Source organism: Eptatretus burgeri, chromosome 2, assembly GCF_056783735.1.
Source record: "Eptatretus burgeri isolate ZD-2024b chromosome 2, Ebu_testis_v1, whole genome shotgun sequence".
NCBI classification, from domain to species: domain Eukaryota; kingdom Metazoa; phylum Chordata; class Myxini; order Myxiniformes; family Myxinidae; genus Eptatretus; species Eptatretus burgeri.
The window spans coordinates 150,526,858-150,553,889 of NC_140962.1; the positions used below are offsets into that span (position 1 = coordinate 150,526,858).

At 42.9% G+C, this 27,032-nt stretch overlaps 1 protein-coding gene and 1 pseudogene across 6 annotated transcripts in view; both read left to right on the forward strand.

The window, feature by feature from the left end:
• Positions 1–1,992, forward strand: part of LOC147033542 (uncharacterized) — a 7,711-nt pseudogene extending 5,719 nt beyond the window's left edge.
• LOC147033541 (CD27 antigen-like) overlaps positions 1–27,032 on the forward strand; it is a 71,993-nt gene that overhangs the window by 7,649 nt on the left and 37,312 nt on the right. For 3 of the 6 annotated variants that reach the window (XM_085856238.1, XM_085856284.1, XM_085856274.1), the window contains exons 2-8: positions 3,416–3,582; positions 8,735–8,867; positions 9,584–9,712; positions 21,640–21,730; positions 21,810–21,941; positions 25,120–25,230; positions 25,490–25,621. In XM_085856238.1, the coding sequence (XP_085712364.1) occupies positions 9,671–9,712; positions 21,640–21,730; positions 21,810–21,941; positions 25,120–25,230; positions 25,490–25,621 (508 nt within the window). In that variant the 5' untranslated portion in view covers positions 3,416–3,582; positions 8,735–8,867; positions 9,584–9,670. The remainder of the gene's footprint in view (positions 1–3,415; positions 3,583–8,734; positions 8,868–9,583; positions 9,713–21,639; positions 21,731–21,809; positions 21,942–25,119; positions 25,231–25,489; positions 25,622–27,032) is intronic. The other 3 variants (XM_085856246.1, XM_085856256.1, XM_085856265.1) reach the window with 2 other exon arrangements.

The following is a 27,032-nucleotide window of genomic DNA, read 5'->3' on the forward strand; positions in this document are numbered from 1 at the left end:
GATCATGATGTCATCCGCGAACATCATAGTCCATGGAGACTCCAGTCTGATCTCGTCCATCACCATTGCAAACAGGAAAGGGCTCGGAGTCGATCGTTGGTGCAATCCCACTTTTACCTTAAACCGGTTCGTCATTCCAACCACACATCTCACCGCTGTCACACTGTCCTCATACATATCCTGCACGATCCTCACATACTTCTCCACCACTCCCGACTTCCTCATACAATGCCACAACTCCTCTCTTGGCACCCTATCATAAGCTTTCTCTAAATCCACAAACACACAATGTAACTCCTTCTGGCCTTCCCTATACTTCTCCATCAACATTCTAAAAGCAAACATCGCATCTGTGCTGCTCTTACCTGGCATAAACCCATATTGCTGCTCACAAATCATCACCTCTCCTCTCAACCAAGCTTCCACGACTCTTTCCCACAAGTTCTTAGTGTGGCTTAACAACGTTAATTACCACAGCTCTGCACATCGCCCTTGTTCTTGAAAATCGGAACCTGTACACTTTATCTCCACTCCTCCGGCATCCTCTCACTTTCCAAGACTTTATTAAACAATCTGGTTAACAACCCCACTGCCATCTCTCCTAAGCACTTCCATGCCTCCACTGGTATACCATCTGGGCCAACCGCCTTTCCACTTTTCATCCTCTTCATAGCAGTCCTCACTTCATCCTTACTGATCCACCACACTTCCTGATTCACTATCTCCACCTCTCTCTGTCTTTCTGCCTCTTATATTTTCTTCATTCATCAGCTTTAGAGTGTCTTGTATATACTAGTACGTGCCCGTTTAAAAAAAAAAAAAAACTCAAACCGCGAGCAACAAACAACAACCACAAAGGCCGTTTTTTCACTCTCGTGTGCCCGTACGTGCGTGACCCGGAAGTTTGCATATTATTCGCAATTTAGTTTTAATACCCAATTATTCAATTAGCGCCAAAGTATTTTACCTTTTCGCAATGTCGGGGAAAGGAAAAACAAAAAGAGAAGGGAAGAGAGAGAGAAAAAAAAATTACTTCCTGGTTCAGAGCATACGAGCACTCTGTTACCGAAATTTATGCACCGTCTAATATGAAAACTATCATAGCTTGGGGCATTGTGTTTATCTATAAATGCGCATAAGAAAATGAGAAATTATTAGAATACACGGTCATCACTCTCTGGAAGCCCGTACGTTGTAACGCGTAATGGGGAACGCGGCTGAGCTTCCCTTCCCCATCGGCCACGCCCACGCAACAACGTGTCCTGTCATTGGTTTTGTAAATAAATGGCCCGAACTTGGGAAGCACTTGTCCGATTAATATCAAACCTTGAAAAGGCACATCCTCAGGTCCCCAGCAATATACCTGGCAAGTTTTTCAATTATATCGGACCAGAGGTTGTCGAGAAACAGCAGACGCACGCACACGCACACACACAGAGACGCACACACGCGCACACGCACACGCACGCGCACGCACACGCACACGCACACGCATTGACATTGCTGGAATTATATATATATATATATATATATATATATGTATATATATATATATATATATATATATATATATATATATATATATATATATATATATATATATATATATATGTTAAAATAGTGCTTTATGGCATAAACTCCAAAATGGCCGATGTGTCCCTTACATCACTCCTCGCGGCCCCTCATATGCGTGTCTGCATTTTTACCCCCAAGACCCCACGGGGTCTAAGCGCCGCTCTCGTGCTCTCTTTTCTTGTGTACAGTTCATTTGAACGTCTATTTCTCCATTATTCGTGAACATAATTCGATGAAAATTGAAAGGCATATACTGGACACAAATGCGCAGGCAGTAACTGAGCCCAAAGTGCGATTGCGGCCCTTCCGGCCGAGGAATGGCCCATTTTCTTAAAATTATTTCTGGGTTATTAGTGAACGGAACTGAACCAAATTTGACACGTATATTTTTGCGCGTCATCTGCAGGCATTAACTGAGCCCAAAGTTAGATTATGGCCCTTTGGGCCGACAAACGGCCCTCTTGGCCCATTTTTTAAAAATTGCTATTTCTCGGTTGTTCGTCAACAGAACCGGACCAAACTGGACAGGTATATTATGTGCGATTATGGCCCTTTGGAACGAGAAATGACCCATTTGGCCCATTTTATTACAATTGTTATTTCTCGGTTTTTAGTTAACTAAATCGGACCAAACTTGACAGGTATATTCTAGAGACCATTGCCAATATATTAACTAAGCCCAAAGTGCTATTCCGGCCTCTATTAAATTGATTCAAAAGTCCCGAAAAGATTAAAAGTCTCCTTACTTAGTGACTCGCATTCATGCAATAACCAAGCAATAAATAAATACAGGAAGCATATGTGAGAAAATTCTCTGATATCAACTACCTCAAGGGTGTGTGGGTTGTTAACCCTCCAACAATCCGTCAACCAATCATCGTGATTATGACATCAGAAAATTTTCTATAACCCCAATACATCATCAAATATTCTGACAGATCTCCCTTAGTGAATACAAATTCTGTTGATTAATGAATGGCTTATTTTCCCTCCTCAATCTATTGTCAACGCTATGCAAGGGTACCCGTAAGAAGATTTTCTGATACCACCCATCCACCAATCGGGGATTTGATATCAAGATTTATTTACCTAAAAAAAGAGTGGTTGATATAAAAAAAAAATATATTCTAACAGATGCCCCTGCTATATATGATGATGGTTATTGATTTATCGGTTGATTGATTCTTATTTGCGTGCAATCGTGAAAGCAAGAGTCCTTTGATAGAAAGGACGGATCCAGGTTATTATGTGAACATTCATGAAAACGATAATTAATACAAGTTTCGAAGTGATATGTAAATAAAGAAACAAATTAAATGTGCTGGGTGATGCCCAACGCAAAATTATGTCGCAACTGATGATATGAAATGAGCCTCACTCGTGAGGTGTTCTGGTTTCTTTCTGATGCGATGAAAATCTTACCAAACTTTAAAACTATCTGTCGTCCGTCCAATCGCTCACCTGAGAGTTGTACGAATGAACTCCCACGGGGTATGTTCGAAATTCGAACTTGTTTAAATTCAATCGTTGGTCCGATTGACACTAAATTTTTACCATTGCAGTGCCTCCGCCTGGAAAAAAATTTAAATCATAATTATGACATCATATGTCACATGTTACGGACGCCATCTTGGAAAAACGTTACAACTCTATCTCCCAAACCACTCGATGTAAAAAAATAAAATAAAATAAAAATAAAAATTGAAACATGGCTCATTGTCAAGTTCTCCAAATAGGGAATATGATATGTTGATGATGATGTCATCGGTGCTTCATTATGATGTCATCATTCGACAAGTACAACACTTACCTGATCATAATGAATTTTTTTTTTTCTCAGCAACTGTTGGTCTGATGGACACGAAATTTTATCCAGAGGTTCGCCTTCTCCTGCAGAATATTTTAATATAATCATGATGTCATAGGTCATGTGGTACAGGCGCCATCTTGGAAAAAACCAAAAGAAACATTGCACCTCTCTATCTCCAAAACCGTTGACTGCACAGGGTAAGTATTCATTTTGTACTTTACAGTTTTTTTTTTCTACTAGCTTCAGTAAACTCTTTGAAATACCTCCTCTCATTCTACGTTTATTGCAGAAGGTATTGCATTTGGGTCCATTTATTACTTGCAAAATCGAAGATTTTTCAAGTTATCAGGTGGTGGTCGTGTGCGTTATTCTGTCTGTTTGTCACTTGTGAAAATCGACGATTTTTCAAATACATTGGTCAGTCGGGTGCATCAAATGCCCCCTATTTTGCGAAAGTTTGAAAAACATAACGGCGATAGGACAGATGTGTTTGAATACATGAAAAACATTTCTAATTTTTTTTCAGAATTTTCGGTCATTATCTTGGGGGTCAACATCAGTGTCAAAGTTCAGGCACGCAGCTCCTGCGCATTTTTCAGAATATGCGTTATTTTTCACTGTATAGTGATCAAAACTTGTATCTGGTGGTGAAATAATTCTGACATATCGATGTACTGCTCCTTTGGTGATGTTCCTGTGATATAGAGCCAATCAAATTTTCCGGGAAATTTGCCGGAGAAGTGGGAAACTGGTGATTTTTCCCAGAAGAAAACAACAAAATAGTAACAAATGCCTTGGTTCTCTCAAATTCACGGCTTTATTACCCAGAATTATGTGTATTCATATCAAGGTACGGAGATTCGGCTTCTCTTTCCTGTCATTCTCAGTGACTTGTTGCACATTCTGAAAGTGTTCTTCAGACCTAGCTGCACAGAGAATGTCCGTTCCGAGTTTTATTTGACGTTCAGCTGCATCATTAGTTACATTGAGTGCTTTGGTTTTAGATTTTGAATCCAAATAGGCTGGAAGTGTTGCCCACTCACTCACTTCATACGTTAACAATGAATCGTCCAGTTCAAGTTCTCGGAACACAAAACGAGAATCAACCGAGACAAAGTCAGATAGGCTAGATGTCAAGTGAATGTCCTTGGGGAATTGAGGCTTTCCGAAGTCTATACCAAAGCGCCTAATAGGCAATAGTCCAAGTTACTTTGTCCAAACTTTTACAGTCCAAACTGTCCAAATCATCCAAACTTTTACATTCATGATCTGCCACGTGTCAAATTCTCCGGGAAAAAAAAACATTTTCCGGGAAACTGTGCCAACAAATTACAAGCCAACCGTGTTACAAATATCACCAAAGGAGCACTACATTGATATGTCAGAATTATTTCACCACCAGACACAAGTTTTGATCACTATACAGTGAAAAATAACACATTCTGAAAAATGCGCAGGAGCTGCGCGCCTGAACTTTGACCCCGATGTGGACCCCCAAGATGATGACCGAAAATTCTGAAAAAAAATGAGAAATGTTTTTTTCATGTATTCGAACACATCTGTCCTATCGCCTTTATGTTTTTCAAACTTTCGCAAAATTGGGGGCGTTTTATGCACCCTTTTGGTCAGTCGATTTTGTTCAAATTCTGTCTTTGTTTGCTTGTCTGTCAATCCCCTACACGCCACTTACAATTCCAAACCGATTGTCATGAAACTTTACCAAGTCGTAGAGGTACTCTCAACTGAGAAGTCTATCGATTTTGAGGTCAAAGGTCATCTTGTGGTCAAATGTTTTTTATCGTCATTTTTCATCCGATTGACTTGAAAGTTAAACAGGATTATCATACCTTCCTGAAGTCAACCACCAATAATTTTTGAGGTCAATCTCAGCCTAAATGTCAACAACTTAGGTGAGATTTCTAAAATACTCAATTTTCATCCAATTGACTTAAAATTTGAAGAGGATTTATATTTCAGGTCACTGAATTCAACCAGCTAATTATTTTTGAGGTCAGCATGGACTAAAAGGGCAACATATGCCAAATGTCAACAACTTAGGTGATATTTCTAAAATTCTCAATTTTCATCTGATTGACTTGAAATTTGAAGAGGATTTGCATGTCAGGTCACTGAATTCAACCACCAATTATTTTTGAGGTCAACATTGGCCAGATTTCTAAAATTGTCAATTTTCATCCAATTGACTAGGGATTTGAAGAGGAGTTCCCTATTTTGGTCATTGAATTCAACCACCAATTATTTTTTTGAGGTCAAATTTGTTTTATGGACTTTGCAAGTATCATGCTATGTATGGCAGCTTTGTTGTTTGTCTGTTTGTTGCCTATAGGTCACAATTTTATGGCCCATAAGACCCTAAGGACCATCTGTGTTTTCTGGGTCATGTGGGTCTTTTGGGTCTTTTGGGTCTTTATGGGTCTTCATGGTCTTCAGACCCATAAGACCCTGATGGTCCAAAAGACCCTGAGGATCCATAAGACCCAAAGCTCCCAAAATACCCAGATGACTCGGAAGACCCAAAGGACCTCTCACACCCTTTAGATCGCAAACACCTTTTAAGACCCAGAAGACCATTTAGATCCCTAAGACCTCATCGACACTTTAGAACCCTGAAGACCCTTAGACTTCTTTCTACCATTTGACCTTTAGACCCCTTTTTGACATTTTAAGACCTTTTCGACCCCTTCAGACAATTCCAACCCTTTAGACCTTAATTTGCACTCTTTAGACCCCTTTGACCTTTCAATATCCTTAAGACCATTCCGACCCTTTAGACCCTTTTTGACCTTTTCACACCTTTCCACCTTTAGACCTTCAGACCATTTGAATTTTACAACTTTTCAGACCTTTGACCTTTACACATTTACAACTAGACCAGAGAGACCTTTCATTTGCAATCAACGACCTTTCCTTTTGTACTGTAAATCTTTCCTCTTATTTGCCACACAAAATACACCACACTGAACAAGTGCTGGTGAGGGTCTGCAATCTCTGATTGCTCTTTCTTGTTAACTTTGCGACCTTCCATGACAATATTGTATGCATATTATGTAATGCTGGAACAAGGTCTTGTCTTTGCTTCTCTTGCTGTCTCTTTACTTAATACCCTTTCAAATTAAGCTTGTCTAACACATCGTTTCTCTCTGCTGCTGGACCATCTCACATTTTCACAACTTTGTCAGATGTTGTTCAAATCTAGTTGAAGACGGCAGTGTTTAGGATTTTGATTCGAATCTCCTGAAAACTAAAGACTAAATTACAGTGTGAGGGCTGAAATAGAGATTTCAGCTTTTCGTCAGTTAAAACTTACTTTTAATATCTTCTTTTGATTAAAGATTGTTTATTGCTTGCATTTCGTTAAACTTTGTTTTATTACTGTTCTGATGCTTCTTAGTGATTCAAAATATAATCTAGAATCTTCTTGTAGATACGAGTTAAGGAAAATGTAGCGTAGAGAGATTACTTGCTCATTTCCACGGCACGACTGTGCTCTCCAAGGCACTTCCCATTTTGCTCACCCGAAGGAGGAAGGGAGAACTTCCCTTTCTCTAGTGCCTGGAGATAAAGTGAATATACTGTGTTTGAAATAATGATGACTTGTAAAAGTTCCATAATAGGGACCCTGTTGATTGCTAAAACCAGAGAAAGACTCCCATATACGGTGCTTATCCGGACCCACACCCATATCGGTTTTACCATGAGATGTGCATTGCTCAAGAATAAGTTGGTTGAGCCACTTACCATGACATCGGTTTCAGGTTCACAAAAAACATCCAGACGGTTCACAAATGACTTGAGTAAGAGGACATATTCATGGCCTTGCCGGCAGGTTTGCTCTGTATGTACCATTCTGCATTTTCTGGTGGATTCTGAGATGGTTCCTAGCAACCTGTTTAAAAACAAAATTCTACCCTTCAGAGGTAGTGTTTATTAAATACATATACAGTTTTCATATATATATATATATATATATATATATATGTATGTATATATATATGTATATATATATGTATATATGTATATATATATGTATATGTATATGTATATATATATGTATATGTATATGTATATGTATATGTATATGTATATGTATATGTATATGTATATATATATATATATATATATATATATATATATATATATATATATATATATATATATATATATATATATATATATATATATACACACACACACACACACACACACACACACACACACACACACACACACACACACACACACACACACACACACACACACACGGTCCATATAAAAAGTAACGGGAATGAGCCTGCTGTGTGCTCCACTTGCACAACTTGAATGAACGGGTTGCGTCACAGTCTTTCACAACGTTCCAGCAATGTATATGATTGGTGATTGTTCACTGTGCTCATTTTGTGATTTGTTTTTACAGGTTGTGCTTTACACATTGTCTCATCTCAGTTATCGTGCTCTGAGTCATGAGCAGAGAGCCAATCTGAAGTTTCTTGCCAAGCTTGGCAAAACACCTTCTGAATCCTTCGCAATGCTGCAGCAAGTCTACGGGGAAGAAACGATGTCACGTACATGTGTATTTTAATGGCACAAGATGTTCAAAGAGGGATGGGAGGAGGTTGAAGATGAACAGCTGTCTGGAAGACCTTCAAGGAGCCGACCGGTGGACAACATCGAGCGAATGAAGCAGATGGTGCATGCAGATCGTCGACTCGTAGTGCAGATGATTGCTGAGGAACTTTCCATCAACAAGGACACTGTCTGGAAAATCGTCACTAAAAATCTCAATGTGCAAGGTTTGCACAAAGATGGTCCCCAAGCTGTTGTCCGAGGACCAGAAACGGCAAAGAGTCACTGTCTGTCAAGACATCGAGTGCCTTGAGGACAATCCAGACCTGCTCGGTGTAGGCATTACTGACGATGAATCTTGGATATTCGAATACGATCCTGAGACCAAACGGCAGAGTCGTCAGTGGAAAAATCCGGCATCACCAAGACCAAAGAAAGCAAGGATGTCTTGGTTGAAGGCCAAGGTGATGCTCATCGTGTTTTTTGACATCAAGGGCATCGTCCACTTTGAGTTTCTACCACAGGGTCAAACAGTGAATCAATACGTGTACAAGGAGATCCTCCGACACCTCATGAGATCAGTCTGGGATAAGAGGAGGGATCTGTGGGAGAACAACGCCTGGGTGTTCCACCATGACAACTCCCCTGCTCACAGTGCCATGAGCATCTGACAGTTTCTGGCAGAGAGGAACGTGCCAACTCTGGAGCAACCCCCGTATTCGCCAGGCTTGGCCCCTTGTGATTTTTTTTTTCCTTTTCCCCAAGCTCAAGGAGGTGATCAAGGGGACCCGATTTCTGATGTGGAGGCCATCAAAAGGGCCATGACGATGGAGCTCCGGTGGATTCCAGAAGAAGCCTTCCGGGGGTGCCTCGAAGCGTGGAAGAAGAGGATGGACAGGTGTGTGAGACTGGAGGGAAACTATTTTGAAGGGGACAAGCTGTGATTTCAATATATTTTTTGGAATAAAATTTCTGTGAAGTCAGTCCCGTTACTTTTTCAGATGGACCTCGTTATTTATACGAGTTAAAATGTTAGAATGCAGAATAGCACCTCCATCGGCTTGAGAGGCGATGGAGGTACAATTTACGTACAATTCACTCTCTTTATTGCCATTTAGATGTATACTCTGGGTTTGATCCCTTCATGTTCAACCAACAAGAAAAATGACACATTATTTTACTTGTCTTCTTTGGACTGACTCCACTGAGACCAATAAATAGCTTCACATCTCATTCATTTTAACATTTACAAGCAGGGAATGTAGTCCGTGTTGTCGCACACAGGAGCCTCATCTTTAGAAAGATGCTTTGAGTGATTGTTAATGTTTATAACCAGAAAATAATTGGGACAATATATTTAATCCATATCTAAAGTGAAATGTGATTGGAGCTGCAGCGCTGCCTTCTGACACCACATCAAAATGGTAGTATTTGTTGATGTTGATACTGTTGGGATCAGATAGAATATTTGAATAGCAAGAATGTTACCAACTGATCCATCCTGCAGCTCTTCCATAAATTCACCCCATTTTGATTGATAACCACATTTATTGTGTTCATCATTGGGAGAATTATACTCATGGAAATATTAACATAAAGCATTTTGTACAACAGGTGGTGTTCCACTCTTTCTCTGCAAATGAGTGAAAAAAACTTTGCAGAATTATTCACCACTTAACCAGTAGTTTCCTGGAAGACATTATGGATTCATCATGGCTGCCTTTTCTAATTATCTTCATCACGGTATGTTTCATTCAAATTTTTTCAGATTCGATTCAATTTCTAGATTGGATCAGATTCGAACCTCACATAATTTGAAAACTTTCATCATTCATTTATTCATCATCAAGAGCCAACACTCACAGAGAGATAGGAGATAACTTTTGTTACTTTAAGGTTGAAATTTGATTGGTTTCTTCATAACTGTAACCTGTACGATTGCTTTTCACTTGGACAGTTTTCCAGTGAACGTGAAACTTGTGAATGTGCTCGGGGTGTAGTTCATTTTTATCTCACCTGGAACATAGTTCCAGGGAGCTTATGGGATGGCACGTCGTCTGTCCATCCATCCACAAATACTTGCAACTTTTCTGAAACTACACATATGATTTTGATGAAACTTGACCACCACCTTCATCACCCGTGATGTACCAAAGTTTCTTCACGACATAAAAAATTGGGGTCTCAGGCGTTATACGGGGGATGGGGTTTCACTACTACTACCAGTAGGTTGTTGTGAAAGCTTGTCCACGCCATTAAAAACAACAGAATCCATAGGTATTTACGTTCTTCTCCACTATACATGTTTTGCGGGTCATCCATGCCTAACAGTGGTTCCCCGTTTATCTTATCTAACGGCTACCAGGTGAGCGCCCAGAGGTGTTGCCCCTTCGTGGGGTGGCTTAGCTCCAAAAAACAGGTCAATTGTGCACTTTCCCTTAAAAGCCTGAAACTTGGCACATGGTTAGAGTAACACCATACAATGATTTTTAGTCCAGGGGCCACCGGAAATTGCACTCCATATGGTGGCCATCTTGGATTTCAAAATGGCCACCACTGTTTACCTGTTTTGTTCAGTATCTCCAAAACTAGTACAGATATCGAGACAGTTGAAACACCTATAACTACATTTTAGGGCTCTATGAATTCAATGGTGACATTAAATGTTTTAAAATTGTGGCTGCCATCTTGAAATCCAAGATGTCCACCATTGACAAGCTATTTTGCTCAATATCTCACTAACTAGTAAAGATATCAATACAGTTTCAATGCTTATACCCACATTTTAGGGGTCTAGGAATCCAACGGTGGTATAAAATATTTGAAAATTGTGGCTGCCATCTTGAAATCCTGCCATCCACAGCTATTGTGCTCTGAATGTCTATGCTCACATTTCATAGACAAAGAAATTGTTGATGCTTTAAAATATTGATCAAACTATGAAACTGGTAGTAGTTATGCATCTACTCATTTCAGGGACATCATCCATTGTTATGGTGACTGCACAAGTGATCAACCCTACATAGGCCCATTCATCTGCAACTGGAGATGGCAAAGCGCATCAAACTTGTGGATCCATCTAAGCCAGATGCTGAAATGGGTCGAGTTACTCAGTGGGAACTTTGCATTCTTTGTCAACAGAACACCACTGAAAAGGTTCAGTTTCCCAGTCAACGAAAAGGTGAACAAGGTGAAGCAACACTCGCAGGGTACAAAACATTGGCTGATAATCTCCTTGAGTTTAATAACCTCGGTCTGCTGCCTAGAATGATAAACATTGACACATTTGGAGGAAGGTCATGGTGTCGAGGCAGCTTTCATTGCTCATAATGCACATTAGCATAGGTTGTGCAGGCTTACGTACAGCAATACAAAACTGGAACGTGCAAGGAAGCGTTCTAAAGATATACCAGCTGATGATGCAGGTGAAGATGCATCTGGTATTTCTAAGCGCACTCGTTCAAGTTCTGCATCATCAATTTCTCAATATCTCTGCTTTTTCTGTGGGCGGTCATCTGGAAAAGAGAAACTTCATGAGGTTTCTACTTTCAAAACAGACAAACGTGTTCGAGAGTGTGCTGCATTTCTAGAAGACGATGACTTGCTGAGACGTCTCGGTGGCGGAGATATGGTTGCTCTTGAAGCAAAATACCATGCAAAGTGCTTAGCCTCTCTCTATTATCATGCATCCATGGTTCAAACGGAACAAGAAGGCACCGAGAATCTCGATAACATGCTCTGTAGCATAGCATTTGCAGAACTTGTGACATATATTGAGGAAACCCGTTTTGGAGGAAGCCACCATTGCTCCTGTATTTAAGCTTGCTGATCTATCAAACCTGTATTCCTCCAGGCTGGACCAACTAGGAATCTAGCAGGAAAGCCGCATACAATCTACAAGGCTAAAGCAGTGAATTATTGCCCATTTTCCTGACATGAGAGCAAATAAAAGGGACAGAGAAAAAGGACAGAGACCTGACATGAGAGCAAATAAAAAGGGCAGAGACAGGGAAACCACGGGGTAACATCCCTGGGTCAGATTGCGGGAGAGTGTGTCGGAGTGGTGCTGAGGTGTCGTCCACCAGACGGCGGTCTCCTTGGGTTAACCTGAGGCGGTCCCTTCGGGTGGGTGCCTGGAATGTCCTATCCCTAAGAGAGGATGATCACCTGTCTCTGTTATCATCTGAGCTCAAGCGTTTGGACATCGGGATTGCAGCTCTCTCTGAGGTTCGGAGACCGGATTGCGGCGAGATAATGGTGGGTGGTTACACCTACTATTGGTCTGGTCGCTCTGATGGTTACCATACCCAAGGAGTTGCTGTAGCTGTGTCCAATAAGCTGACCCCAATGATAATTGAGGTAACACCGGTCAACGAGCGTATTATGAGATTAAGGATTCGTCACTCCTTAGGTGTCATTTCCCTGGTCTCTATTTATGCTCCGACTGAGGCGAGTGATCTTACCGTGAAGGACACATTCTACGCCACACTCGAGTCTGTGGTTGATCAGTGCCCCCAGACGAGATACACTTCTAGTCTTGGGGGATTTCAATGCATCGACTGGAACTGATAGGGATGGTTATGAGGTGTGTGTTGGTCCCCATGGGTCAGGAACTATGAACCAGAATAGCACTAAGTTCCTTGACTTTGCAAGAAGTAATGGACTTAGGGTGGCTGGTTCATGGTTTCAGCGCCCGCAAGCTCATCGCTGGACTTGGTATTCCAACGCTGGCGGTGTGGCAAAGGAGATTGACCATGTCCTCATTGACGGTCGTTGGAGGATGATCCAGAACTGCAGGGTCTACCGGAGTGCTCAGTTCCTCAATACTGACCACAGGCTTGTTGTAGCAACTCTAAAGCTGCACCTTAAATCCTGGAGAATGGTACCATCCCAGCCTAGGCTGGATGTTGCCAAGCTCAGGGATGAGAGAGTAGCTGAGGAGTTTGCGAACAGGCTGAGTGGACACTTGGGGGGTCTGGGTGCTTTGGGGGTCCTGAAGAGTTGTGGAGCACCTTCAAGACCACCGTCCTTGATGTTGCCGGTGGATGCCTTGGAGTTCACCGCAGGGCAAAGAAGAATTTTGTCTCTCAAGGGACACTGGATACCATTGACCAGAGTCGCAGGGGCCAGGCTGAATGGCAGAGCTGAGCTGTTCAGGGAGCTGAGGCGTAAAACTGTACGTGCACTGAGGGTGGACAAGGAGGCCTATGTGCGAGGAATCTGTGAGGGGTAGAGCATCACCTGTGGACAGGTGATTCTCGTCCCGCTTACAGGGGAATTCGCGCATTACGTTCATCAAGCCCATCCCTCGGAGCACTGCAGTTCGAGGCAGAGAGTGGTAGGCTCTTGACAGAGGAGTCTGAAGTGAAGGCCCGCTGGGCCGGTTACTTTGAGCGGTTGTACCAGGCTGATCCCCCAGCTGTCGAGTTGGACGTCAAGGGTGTTACAATCCCTGTTGCTGACCCTCGAATCAACTGTGGTCCACCATCGCTTGTGGAAACACGGGCTGCGGTGAACCAGTTGAAATGGGGCAAAGCTCCAGGGATCTGTGGCATCCATGCCGAACTTCTCAAGGCTGGTGGAAATGCTGCACTCGCGTCGTTGCATGCAGTTTTGTGCTCTGCCTGGAACACAGGCATCATCCCAACTGACTGGAAGAGGGGGCCTTGTTGTCCCTCTCTGGAAAGGGAAGGGTGATCGCCAAGACTGCAACAACTACCGAGGGGTGACGCTGCTCTCAGTGCCGGGCAAGGTCTTTGCTCGGATAATTCTTGATAGGGTTCGCCACCATCTGCTTGAGCACCAGCGTCCAGAGCAGTCAGGCTTTACACCAAAGAGGTCAACGATTGACCGTATCCTTGCACTTCGTGTCCTCACCGAACGCAGACGAGTTTCGGCAGGGGCTGCTTGCAGCCTATGTTGATCTCTGTAAAGCGTTCGATTCAGTGAATCGGGATGTCCTCTGGAGGATTCTTGGTCTTCGTGGGGTGCCACCAAAACTGATCGATCTGATGTCTGAACTCTACTCTGGTACTGAGAGTGCTGTGAAGTGTGGTGGTACCATCTCTGACTTATTTCCAGTTGTTACTGGAGTTCGTCAGGGGTGTGTACTTGCCCCCACACTTTTCAGCACTTGTATGGACTGGATTTTGGGGGTGATGTCGGAGAGATCAAGTTGCGGTGCATCGTTTGGCAATGTCAAGATCTCAGACCTTGATTTTGCAGATGATGCAGTCATCTTTGCGGAGACTTTAGACATCCTCTTGGGGGCCCTCGAGGTGCTGAATGAGGAGTCGGAGCCGTTGGGATTACGGATTTCTTGGGTCAAAACAAAGATCCAGGCTTTCGGTGACATCTTGGATGCTGCTGTCCTGTCTGTGTCTGTTTGTGGTGAGGATGTTGAGGTCGTGGATAGATTCACTTACCTTGGCAGTGATATTCATGTCTCCGCAGGTTGTGAGCCGGAGGTCAATAGACGTCTGGGTCGGGCCTGGGGAGTCATGGATTCACTGGATCATGGGGTGTGGCGCTGCCGGTACCTGTGCGGGAGGACGAAAGTCCGAGTCTTCAGGTCCTTGGTACTTCCAGTCTTGCTCTATGGGTGCGAGACTTGGACTTTGACCAAGGATCTGAGACGGAGACTTAATTCCTTTGGTACCAGGTCTCTTCGGAGAATCCTTGGCTATCGCTGGTCGGATTTTGTGTCCAACGAGCGGTTGCTGAGAGAGACTCGGATGAGATTTGTTACCTGCATAGTCCGTGAGCGTCAGCTGCGGCTGTATGGACATGTGGCTCGTTTTCCTGCGCTGATCCTGCTCACCAGATTCTCTCAGCGAGGGAGTCTCATGAGTGGAGGAGGCCAGTGGGCCGACCACGTGCCTCATGGTTGCAGCAGGTTGACCATCTCAAGGAGATGGGGATGGGCCTGGCATCTGCCTGGGGGATGGCCAGACGGAGGCCCCTGGAGTACCGGCGGAAAGTGGACGCAGCGACGCGCTGTTCTGGCACATGCTCCCATACCTGACCTGACCTGAGACATTTTGCTAATGTTTGATGAGTACATTGGACATGCCTTAGCAAAGGTGTGTCAACAGGACAGTGACATGGATCCTAATCCGATCCGTTGATATTGATGTTGTCGTACTTTTAGTTATGGCAACTCAGAGACTTTCTGTGAAGATATGGTTAGCCTTTGGAACAGGGAAGAGCTTGCGAATCCTCCCTGCACACGACATAGCCACTGCTCTCGGCCCTGAGAAGTCTAAGGCCCTCCCCATGTTTCATGCATTGACAGGATGTGACACTGTGTCAGCGTTTGCTGGGCGTGGTAAGCGAACTGCATGGGCTGTATGGGAGTCGTTCCCAAAGCTCACAGATGCACTATGTGAAGTCAACCATGAACAAACAGATATAACTGAGTCCTGTATGACTATTATTACAAGATTTGTCATTTTGATGTATGATCGCACAAGTACCTGTAGTGACATTAATACAGCACGAAAGAAACTGTTTGCAAAGAAAGGCAGACCTCTGGAATCAATTCCGCCAACACATCATGCTCTGGTGCAGCATGTTAGGTGTACAGTGTACCAAGGAGTATTATGCTGGGGGCAGGCATTACATGCACAGCCTGAGCTCCCATGTCCAAGTGAGTGGGGTTGGGAAGAAACATCCGATGGTCAGTTTAAACCGATTTGGACAACATTACCGGAAGCCGCAAAGATCTGCAATGAACTTATCCAGTGTGGATGCACAAAGGATGCACTGATTGCTGCAGGTGTAAGAAGTCTGCACTTCCATGCATGTCACTTTGTTCTTGTGATGGGGAATGCAACAGAGACTAGAAAAGTCAAGTGACGGTAACTGTGGTTTTTTGCCAACTGCTTGTGATGTTTTCTTGATGGTTCATTCCTTCACATATTGTGCTAACTGATAGTTTATGTTAGCCTTTGGATGGTGGCTATCTTGGATTATAAGATAGCTGCCACATATTCAATCTCATCATTGGATTCTTAGACCCCTAAAACGTAGGTATAAGCGTTAAAACTGTATTGATATCTTTAGTACTTAATGAGATATTGAGCAAAATAGTTTGTCAATGGCGACCATATTGGATTTCAAGATGGCAGCCACAATTTTCAAACATTTTATGTCACCATTGGCTTCCTTGAGCCGTAAAATGTAGGTATAGGCGGTTCAACTGTCTCAATATCTGTACTAGTTAAGGAGATATTTAACAAAACAGGTACACACTGGTGGCCATTTTGAAATTCAAGATGGCCACCATACGGGGTGCAATTTCCGGTGGCCGCTGGACTAAAAATCTTTGTATTGTATTTCTCCAACCATGTGCCAAGTTTCATGCTTTTAAGGGAAAGTGCACAATTGATCATCTAAGTCGCCCCAGTACCTATGCTTATTAACCTCCGCCATCTTTGAAGATGGATGGAGGTTACTGTTTTCACCCCTTTCTGTTTGTTTTTGTTTGTTTGTTTGTGAAGAGTATTAAGGAAAAACTCCTCGACGGATTTTGACGAAACTTGGTGGGGGGGGGGGTGAGGTATGGTCCAAGGATCATGCCATTAAATTTTGGACTCGGTCCCCCCCGCCTCCCCCCCCAAATAATTTAGAGAAATAAAATATATATTTTTGCATTTCTACATGTTTTAAGTGATTTCCAACCCCCCCAACAAAAATTTAGAGAAAAAATTTTTTTTTTGCATTTCTACATATTTTAAGTGATTTCCAACCTCCACCCCCCCCCAAAAAAAATTTGTTAGAGAAAAAAAAATTTTTGCAACTTTTTTTTCAACAAAATTTCGATTTCTTTTTTTGGCATTTCTGCATGTTTTAAGTGATTTCTAACCACCCCCACACCCCCCAAAATGTTGGAGAAAAAAACTATAACTGTCAGCACTGTTGACATCATATTTAATGAATAAGATATAAGGTTCACTTGAGTGACCCAGCAGTATTGGCGGCGGAGGTTTTGCACTCTCCCGGGTGCTCCCCCTCTAGTTTGATAATAGGTTTATTTTCCATCGTTCTTGACTTTTATCTCCTTCATTAATCCCCTCCCGGTTTCACAGTAGGTGAATATCGGTTTGCTCTCCATCTGTCTGTCCATCCCACATGTGGTTTTTCTGACTTTTTCTCATACCCTCTAACATATTCAACTGAAACTTGGTACATGGCTTTACTATGATAAGTTAGGGTTATCGTGGCGGAAGGAGGATATTGTTGTCACCCGGGTCGTCCGTCCTTCCGGCTGGCTGGGCGTCAACATTTATAGCTCTGAGTACGATAATTAACTATTCGCCATATCGATTTGAAATTTGGGTCACACATGTACCACTTGAAAGGAAGAACCCTGTTGATTCTGGGCGTGGCCAGATCCAAGATGGCCGACTGGGGCGGCCATCTTGAAAAAAATGTTTTTTCGCCATATCGATTTGAAATTTGGGTCACAGATGGACCACCTGAAAAGGAATAACCCTATTTATTTTGGGCGTGGCCGCATTCAAGATGGCTGACTGGGGCGGTAAGTCCGTCCGTCCGGCTGGCTGGGCGTCAACATTTATAGCTGTGAGTGCGATAACTCATAAACTGTTCGCCATATCGATTTGAAATTTGGGTAACACATGTACCACCTGAAAAGGAAGAACTCTATTGATTTTGGGCATGGGTGAATCCAAGATGGCCGACTGGGGTGGTCTTCCGGCTGGCTGGGCGTCAACATTTATAGCTGTGGGTGTGATCACTCATAAACTGTTCGCCATATCGATTTGAAATTTGGGTCACACATGTACCACCGGAAAAGGAAGAACCCCATTGATTTTGGGTGTGGCTGGATCCAAGATGGCCGCCCCAGTCTGCCATCTTGAAAAAAATGTTTTTTTGCCATATCGATTTGAAATTTGGGTCACACATGTACCACCTGAAAAGGAATAACCCTATTGATTTTGGGCCTGGCCGCATCCAAGATGGCCGACTGTGGCGGTCCGTCCTTCCGGCTGGCTGGGCATCAACATTTATAGCTTTGAATGTGATAACTCATAAACTGTTCCCCATATTGATTTGAAATTTGGGTCACACATGTACCACATGAAAAGGAAGAACTCTATTGATTTTGGGCATGGGTGAATCCAAGATGGCCGACTGGGGTGGTCTTCCGGCTGGCTGGGCGTCAACATTTATAGCTGTGGGTGTGATCACTCATAAACTGTTCGCCATATCGATTTGAAATTTGGGTCACACATGTACCACCGGAAAAGGAAGAACCCCATTGATTTTGGGTGTGGCTGGATCCAAGATGGCCGCCCCAGTCTGCCATCTTGAAAAAAATGTTTTTTTGCCATATCGATTTGAAATTTGGGTCACACATGTACCACCTGAAAAGGAATAACCCTATTGATTTTGGGCCTGGCCGCATCCAAGATGGCCGACTGTGGCGGTCCGTCCTTCTGGCTGGCTGGGCATCAACATTTATAGCTTTGAATGTGATAACTCATAAACTGTTCCCCACATTGATTTGAAATTTGGGTCACACATGTACCACATGAAAAGGAAGAACCCTATTGATTTTGGGCATTGCCAGATCCAAGATGGCCGACTGGGGCGGCCATCTTGAAAACAATTTTTTTCGCCATATCGATTTGAAATTTGAGTCACACATGTACCACCTGAAAAGGAAGAACACAATTGATTTTGGGCGTGGCCGGATCCAAGATGGCCGACTGGGGCGGCCATCTTAAAAAAAAAGTTTTTTGTAATAAATGGAAAACCGCTTATCTGATTTCAATTATTTTTGGTTACTACGTTCCTCACCCCTGGGGAACTTTTTCGAGATGATGACCAAATGGTGTCGTGTTTCCAATTCACCTCCCTCATTAACTGGAATATGTATGACCTTTTTAATTCAATGGCGGGGGATTCCCCATATCTGATGGTATATTTCACAGAGTTATGCCCTTTTTAAACATAGAAAATATCACATATTGCACATGGGTCAGGGTTCATTTGCCCTGACTCCACCCTACAGCTTTACATCCATTGGCTGGCCAGCTGGCCTGATTCCACCAAAATAAATCATGCACTGCCATTGCATGAGGAATCACAGATTGGCAGGCCTCAAGCATTAGGCCTGGGTGTTTGTCCATGGCCCAATACAATTGAATGATCCCATGTATATAACCACAATGTATTATACATGAACATCATCCATATGCTAGGGTCCAGCGATAAATCGATATACTGGTTGTATCAAGATAATTTTTCATATCGATATACCGGTATTGGAATCCTGAATATACCTGTATACCGAAAAAAAAACCGTATGAAAAAAACAACCCGGTGCATGACCAACAAATAAAACAAGCAGTCATAGACTGCAACTTACGAAATTGTCAACTTGACCTCTGACCTTGTATAATAAAAGCTGTCTCTAGAGAAGGTAGCGACGCAAACCAGAAGTTTCTACGATGATTCTGTACCAAACCATCAAAAATCGTAACGTCGACCGAAGCAAAAATCTCCATTTCTCCACGCAATTATTTAATATTATTTTATCAAAGTCACAAAACCGTAATATTCGACCATCCACCAACAATATTTACATAATCCAACGGCTCAGCGAGTCAGGCATGCGACGATAACCTTTATTGGGATAAAAAAAAGACTTTTAAACACCATCTTTATCGAAAACACCGTCAGCGCGCACACGGAAAACCTTTACGTGACTCAACGACGCGTCTGCTCGAGCGCACTGCATCACGTGACGACCCGTGACGCGTCGAGTGAAATATTTTTTATACAATCTTAAAACGTCTCCAAAACATCCGATTTTTACCAGAATTTCGACAACCGAGTTTTAAGCAATCGCAAAAACCGAAGACAAAATTAAAATCGAAGCTAAAACGAACGCGTAACGTCGAGCGAAGCAAAAATACTCCATTTCTCCACATGAATTTACGGAATTATGTTTGACCTCACTGTGACCTTGACCTTTGACCGATTTTGACCAAAATCTAATCAGCGCTCCCCATCACCCTCCTGAATCATGTGATGTAATTTGACATTGGTAGCTTCTTCCGTTCTCGAGTTATCGTGCCTACAAACAAACACAGGATGGAAGTCATCAATATACTTACGAAATCTTTAGATTTCGTAAGTAACAAACGCACAAACAAACTAGAGGGGGAGCACCCGGGAGAGTGCAAAACCTCCGCTGCCAATACTGCTGGGTCACTCAAGTGAACCTTATATCTTATTCATTAAATATGATGTCAACAGTGCTGACAGAGTTATAGTTCTTTTCTCCAACATTTTTTTTTTTGGGGGGGGTTGGAAATCACTTAAAACATGTAAAATGCAAAAAAAAAAAAAATGCTTTTTTCTAACAATTTTTTTGGGGGTTGGAAATCACTTAAACATGAAGAAATGCAAAAAAAATTCTTTTTGGGGGGGGGTGGGAACAATTTTTTTGGGGGGTTGGAAATCACTTAAAACATGTAGAAATGTAAAAAAAAAAAAAAAAATTTGTCTAAATTTTTTTGGCGGGGGTAACAATTTTTTTTTTGGGGGGGGTTGGAAATCGCTTAAAACGTGTAGAAATGCAAAAAAATTCCTTTTTGGGGAGGGGGTAAAAAAAAATTGGGGGGGGGGGGTTGGAAATCACTTAAAACATGTAGAAATGCAAAAAAAAAATTTTTTCTCAAACAATATTTTTTTGGGGGGGAGGGGGGTGGAAATCACTTAAAACATGTAGAAATGCAAAAAAGAATTTTTTTTTTTCTCTAACCATTTTTTTTTGGGGTGTGGGGACCAAGTCCAAAATTTAATGGCATGATCCTTGGACCATACCGAACCACCCCACCAAGTTTCGTCAAAATCCGTCGAGGAGTTTTTCCGTAATACTGTTCACAAACAAACAAACAAACAAAGGGGGTGAAAACAGTAACCTCCATCCATCTTCGAAGATGGCAGAGGTTAACAAACAGAAACGGAAGTGATCAATATACTTACGAAATCTTTAGATTTCGTAAGTAATAAAGGTGTTTACAATCTTCAAATTACCCTACATGCTTTAAAAAGCTTTGCACTCGGAGTCTCGGCTAAACATGGAACAGGAACAGTGAAACGTATGACGTCAAGACATATTCGTCTTGGTCAAAAGACGCGTCAAAACACGTCAAACAAGACACGTCAAAAAAGCTAGTCAATTTTTTGATATCATTTTTTTATCATTTTATCACTCAATGGTGAAAAATCACTTTAAAATTCTTGGTTCTGGATCCAGATTCAGATTTTCACCAAAATCGAGTCAATCCGTCCTTGTCACATACCCAAGCTATCCACCAAATTTCGTCCAAATCCGTCCACAAATTTTTGAGATATTTTGTTCACAAAAAAACAGATAGGGGTGAGAACATAACCTCTGTCCACCTTTGGTGGATGAAGGTAAAATTGTTCTTTTCTTGAATCTGTTTTCTTCAATAAGAGCATTAATATAACTTTTGAAGGATCTGCAATTTAATGAGAAAGTAAATAAAAATAATAAGGAATGATATTTGATTTCCTGCGATTCAATTTTTCAGATAACTAATTAATTATTAATTGTTCAAATACATCATCAAAATGATTCAACATTATGTTTTGTTTTGGATTTACAGGGATCATGTTTTGGAATGGAAAGTCCATCTCGATGTCCACAGAATCAGTTCCTTCATCCAAATGGGATTTGCTGTGAATTTTGTGGGTCGGGTGAGTCTTTATCTCATTTACACTGTTATTCCATGATCATCACCTTTACAATAATTCCAACTAATTGTATATTTGACAGGAACGCACATGTTTAAGCCTTGTTTCGAAGCTGGAAGTAACCCTCTCTGTTTCCCTTGTGAAATGGGAACATCATACATGGACAAACCGAATAAGGAGACAATGTGCAAGCAATGCAGAGTTTGTGACCCAGGTAGTCATTTCTTCTCCATTTACTTTTACACTTAATTATTCAAAGTATTTTTTTTTTTTTTTTTTTTTTTGTATACCTTGGTCGAGGCTCGTATGAGAGCTAACACACAACTCACAGCAAGGAGGCATGAGACAAGAGGGGTGGGAGTGGAAGGGACAAAACATTGGGGAACAGACACAGGTGAACTGTGGAAGGGAGAGGGATGGGGATGGGACGGGGAACATGGCGAGGAGAAGATGGACATTACAGGGACTTTCAGGAAGGAAAGCAGGAGAATTGAAGGAAGTGGGCTTGGGTGGATTATCGGGGGTAGAAAAGATCGAGGATTTGGATGGGGGAAGATAAGAGGTGGTGGTGAACAGCTGTTTTGAAAGCCTGGAGGGAAGAATGGGAAAGAATAGAGTGAGGAAGTTTATTCCAAAGGCGGGAAAAAAGAGGAATGAAAGAGTGAAGATGAGCAGTGATTCGTGATTTTGGTAGTTTTACCAGAAGGGGGTTGTTGGCGGACCTTGAGCGCCCTGTGGAAATGTGGTTGGGACAAATCGCAGAGAGAGCAGGGGGGCAAGGCTGGAGAGGAGTCGGTAGAAGACAGAAAGACCACCGACCAACCTGCGGTGATTGAGTGAGAGGCCCAAAGACTCAGCTTCATTGCGGGAGATGCCAATGATCTTAAAAGCCCTGGTTTCGACAGCGTGAAGTCGAGAAAGGTGGGAGGCAGGAGCACCAGCCCAGAGGGGAGAGCAGTACTCCATCAGGCTACGGACAAAAGCTTTGTAAGTAGTCAGGAGCTCAAGAGGGCCGAGGAAGGACTTTGCACGACGGAGGATTCCCAGTCGGCGACTGGCTTTTGAGGCAAGGTTGGAAATGTGACTTTCCCAGGAAAGGTCATGGCAGATAGTGAGACCCAGAAGCTTGAAAGAAAAGACTTCTTCCAGAGGATTGTTGAGAAAGTGGGTGGGGGGGTTTTGTAAACGGTCCTTTCGAAGAGACATAGTGAGAGTGTGAGATTTGTCTGGATTGAAAGACATGTTCCACGTGTTGGACCAGTTTGTGATTTTATCCAGATCTGCAGTGAGCGAAGAAGCTGCTGCTTGCCGGTCTGAGGGATGACAGATGGTACGGCAGAGGGTGGAGTCATCGGCAAAGAGAAATAGAGGATTTTCCAGAGAGTCCGAGAGGTCATTGATGAAAACCAGAAAAAGAACAGGGCCCAGAACGCTACCTTGAGGAACTCCAGCCTGCACAGGAAGAGGGGATGAAAGAACTCCATTTAGGGCCACACGTTGACTGCGACAGGAGAGGAAGTCTGCGAGCCATGAGTGGAGATGGCCTTGAATACCATGGGAAGAGAGTTTGGTGAGTAGGGCAGGGTGCCAGACTGTGTCAAAAGCACGTGATATGTCCAGGGATACGGCTCGGATTTCCTGTCTGGCATTGAGGACCTCCATCCATTGATGGGAGAGCAGTAGCAGCATATCCAGGGTAGAGTGACCTGGTCTGAAACCAAATTGATGATTGGAAATCAAGCCATTGGAGAAGAGGAAGGATTTCATGTCTGAAGCAATGATGGATTCCATAACCTTGCTGATGATTGGGAGAAGGCTGATTGGTCTGTAGTTACAGGGATCTGTTTTTGCACCTTTTTTATGCAGGGCAGTGATGTTAGCAGATTTCCAAGCAGATGGCAGATGACCTTGGGAAAATGAGAGGGTGAATAGAACAGAGAGAGGGTGAGCAAGAGCAGAAGAGCAGGCTTTGAGGACACGTGGGCTGATGCCGTCTGGACCGGTTGCAGAATCTGACTCGAGGTTTGAAAGCAAGCTCTCCACCTTGTCAGGAGAAAAGGATACAGAGTCCAGGGACAGTTGGGTGCGACTGGGTAAAGTGGGTAGAGATAGTGATGGGTTTGGGACACAAGATTTAGCTGCAAACACCGAGTTTAGACATTCAGCTTTATCACGTGTGGAATCAGCAGTGCGACCATTTGAGGTAAGGGAGGGGATGGAGGGGATACATACACCAGAAACAGATTTGATTAAACGCCACCAGGATTTTGAGGAGGGAGAGAGGTCTGAGAGTTCAGACTTGAGATGAGAAAGATGTTGTTTTCTGGCTCTCCTGAGGGTAGATACACACTTGTTCCGAGCTTTGTGGAAAGAACTGAGATTGCCCTCAGTTGGGTTTGCTTTCCATGAGGCAAAGGCAAGTTGTTTCAGGACAACTGCCTCGCCACAAGCTTCAGTAAACCAAGGGCGGGAGGAAGGGTAAAACAACTGAACACGAGAGGGGATAAATCTGTGCATGAGGGAGAGCAAGTTTCTTTGAAAGAATTCCCAGGATGAGTTGATGTTTGAGAAAGTAGTGATAGGAGACCAGTCTGTAAGTTTGATGGCTGCTCGGAGACCCTGCCAGTCGGCTTGAGTGAAATGCCAGACTCGACGGCGGTGAGGTGGTTCTCTGATGACAGCCAGAGAGATGTCCACTTTAACAAGGACGTGGTCAGAAGAACCAATTGGAGCGAAGGAAGAGCAGCAGATATTGTCAGGGAAATTTGTCAAAATCAGATCCAGAAGAGATGGATACTAATAATCTAATTGTCACTAATAATTGTCACTAATACTAAAATATTAGTTGTCACTAATACTAAAAAGTATTAGTACAAACATAACCAAGAATGAAATGTCCTCTCGCTGTACGTATACTTTTTATTTATTTATTAACAACTCGATGACAGGTAGTGTTCTGTAAAATTGTGCAGAAGTCATTTTTCAAATTCAGTTATCATAAATATTGCACTATAGGAAGAGCTGATGGCCTTTAATAAGGAATGTTGATATGATATGTCCCCATTTTATTATTTGCACAAAAAACACTTCGGAGTTAATCTGCAAAGACTGCTTGCCGTACATGGAAACAACAACTCTTCTCTCAGGTGTTCTCCCACCTTGAGTGATTTCAAACACTTTAATCACATTGTCTGATTGTGGAATGAAGTGAAAAATAAAAATGTTTAGTTATCCAGTGAGTCAGATGGTAAACGGTATATTCCAATTTTAGAACCTGACGATGACTCAATTTGAACACCAAACTTATGATGGATGTCCAAAACATACTACCATTTATTTTATTCCTTATTTATCTCTTATCTCACCCTCCTGTATTTAATTCCCTTCCGCAGAGAGTGAGGTTCAAGATAAAGAGTGCACCTTTGTCGATAACCGACAATGCGTTTGCCGTTACGGTTTCCATCGGAAAGGGAACAAGTGTATGATGGATAACACGGTGGAAGGTAAGGAAACAATGTTCATGTGTATTTCGAAATATTTTATGCAGAATTCAGATGAAGGATGAATTTGAGAGATAAATTTAAAAATGAATAAGTTAACATAAATGACATGTTTTCTTGAATGAAAATTTTAGAAAATATTTGTAAGATAAAAAACAACAGAAACAACAACCAAGGAAAAGGAAAATTAATCGATGATGTTAATCTCACCTACGTTTCTCTTTTGAATTAATCATCCCTGTTATCTTCACCCTTTCAACAGATAAAACTGATGTTAGATCCGTCGCCTTGTTTAAACACCCCACGTCTGCATCTACCGTGTTTCTTCCATGGTGGATTTGGTTACCTTTGCCGATTGGATCCATTCTGTTTGCGCTGTTCTTGTTTCTTTTCGGTAAGTGTCATTTGATATTATTTACCTTGGGAATAGGGATGTTCCTGGTGTGGGTAGAAATAATATCGAGCGTGATGTTGTGTGCTGTCATTTAAATTATGAGTAAGATTGAAACAATAGTTGAAAATGTAAATGAGAGGAAGCAGAACAACAACCAAATGAGTGATTTAGAACAAAACATCCACATTATTTAATGCTGGATCGTATGAATTTATAATCCTTGATCATGTTAATATTAATAATAATTATATTGTTGCGAATTCCCGCCCGCCGGTTTGCAACCGGCCGCATACCTGCAATTGCAACCGCGTCGCCCACCGGTCGGACAATTCAGTCGTGACCCTCCTGGAACTATCGCCAGAAACCAGTCACGGGTGGGGGTTTAACCTCACAAGAGCCCAGTCTGCATTCTACCCGCGAAAGATAGGGTGCATCGCCGAATGTCGATATACCTAAGTACTCGCGCGGTTAACCTACCGAGGGGCTGCAACGCGCCGCAGGTCTGCATAGGACACGAACCGCTTAAGCGGTCTGTTCCGTTCTAAAGCGATAACCGAGCGGGTATTATCGCCGACCTCGACGGATCCGATTCTCCTTACCGGGTGTTTAAAAAGCCAAGTATTATTCCACGATGCAAGATGGCACTTTCAATGGGGAAATAGGACGCAACGAACGGGATACATTTCACACAAGGACATTTATTATTTACACACACAACACAAGCAAGGCAGTCATGCAATGTACAGGCAACAAATAAAATACGACCGACTATAGTTATTATTTACAAGCACTTAAACAGGTCTACTTTTAGGGACACGGCGCCAGAGCATGCATACAAAAACAAAAGGAAGATCTCCCCTTCGTGGTCGTCGAGCTGTGACGTCCCGCTCCCACGACCGTCAGCGTGGTTGCGCCTGCTTTCCGGGCCTCCCGCGTGGCCGGCAAACTCTCTCCGGCACCCCTCATCCGGACGCGCAGGTCCACCACACAGCCGGCACTGCTGCGCCTTCCGTCCACTTCTCCCACCAACAGGCCGCTCACAGGACCACGAGCGCAGGAACCAAGCGAGACGAGAAAGAAGAAGACATGGACCACCGGGGAGACAGGGGCGAGCTTCGCGTGCGGTCCGCCTTTTATAACGCGGGGCTCCGCCCTTCGCTCCACCCCGATTTCAGCTCCACCTTCTTTCGAGAAGCTTCTTCCAAAGAGGGTTTCCTCCCCTTTTTCCACCCCACGCCATGCATCCACCAATCGCGAGCGAGCTGCCCCACCCCGTCCCTTCACACCAAGTGCAGGGAAAATTCAGGCGGAAGAATTCAGGCGGGAAAAACCCCACAGGCTTTGTGGGAGCTTTTCTTTCACTCGCGTGGTGGTCCAAAACAACGATAGATCAAGAAAAACGCTATCTCAA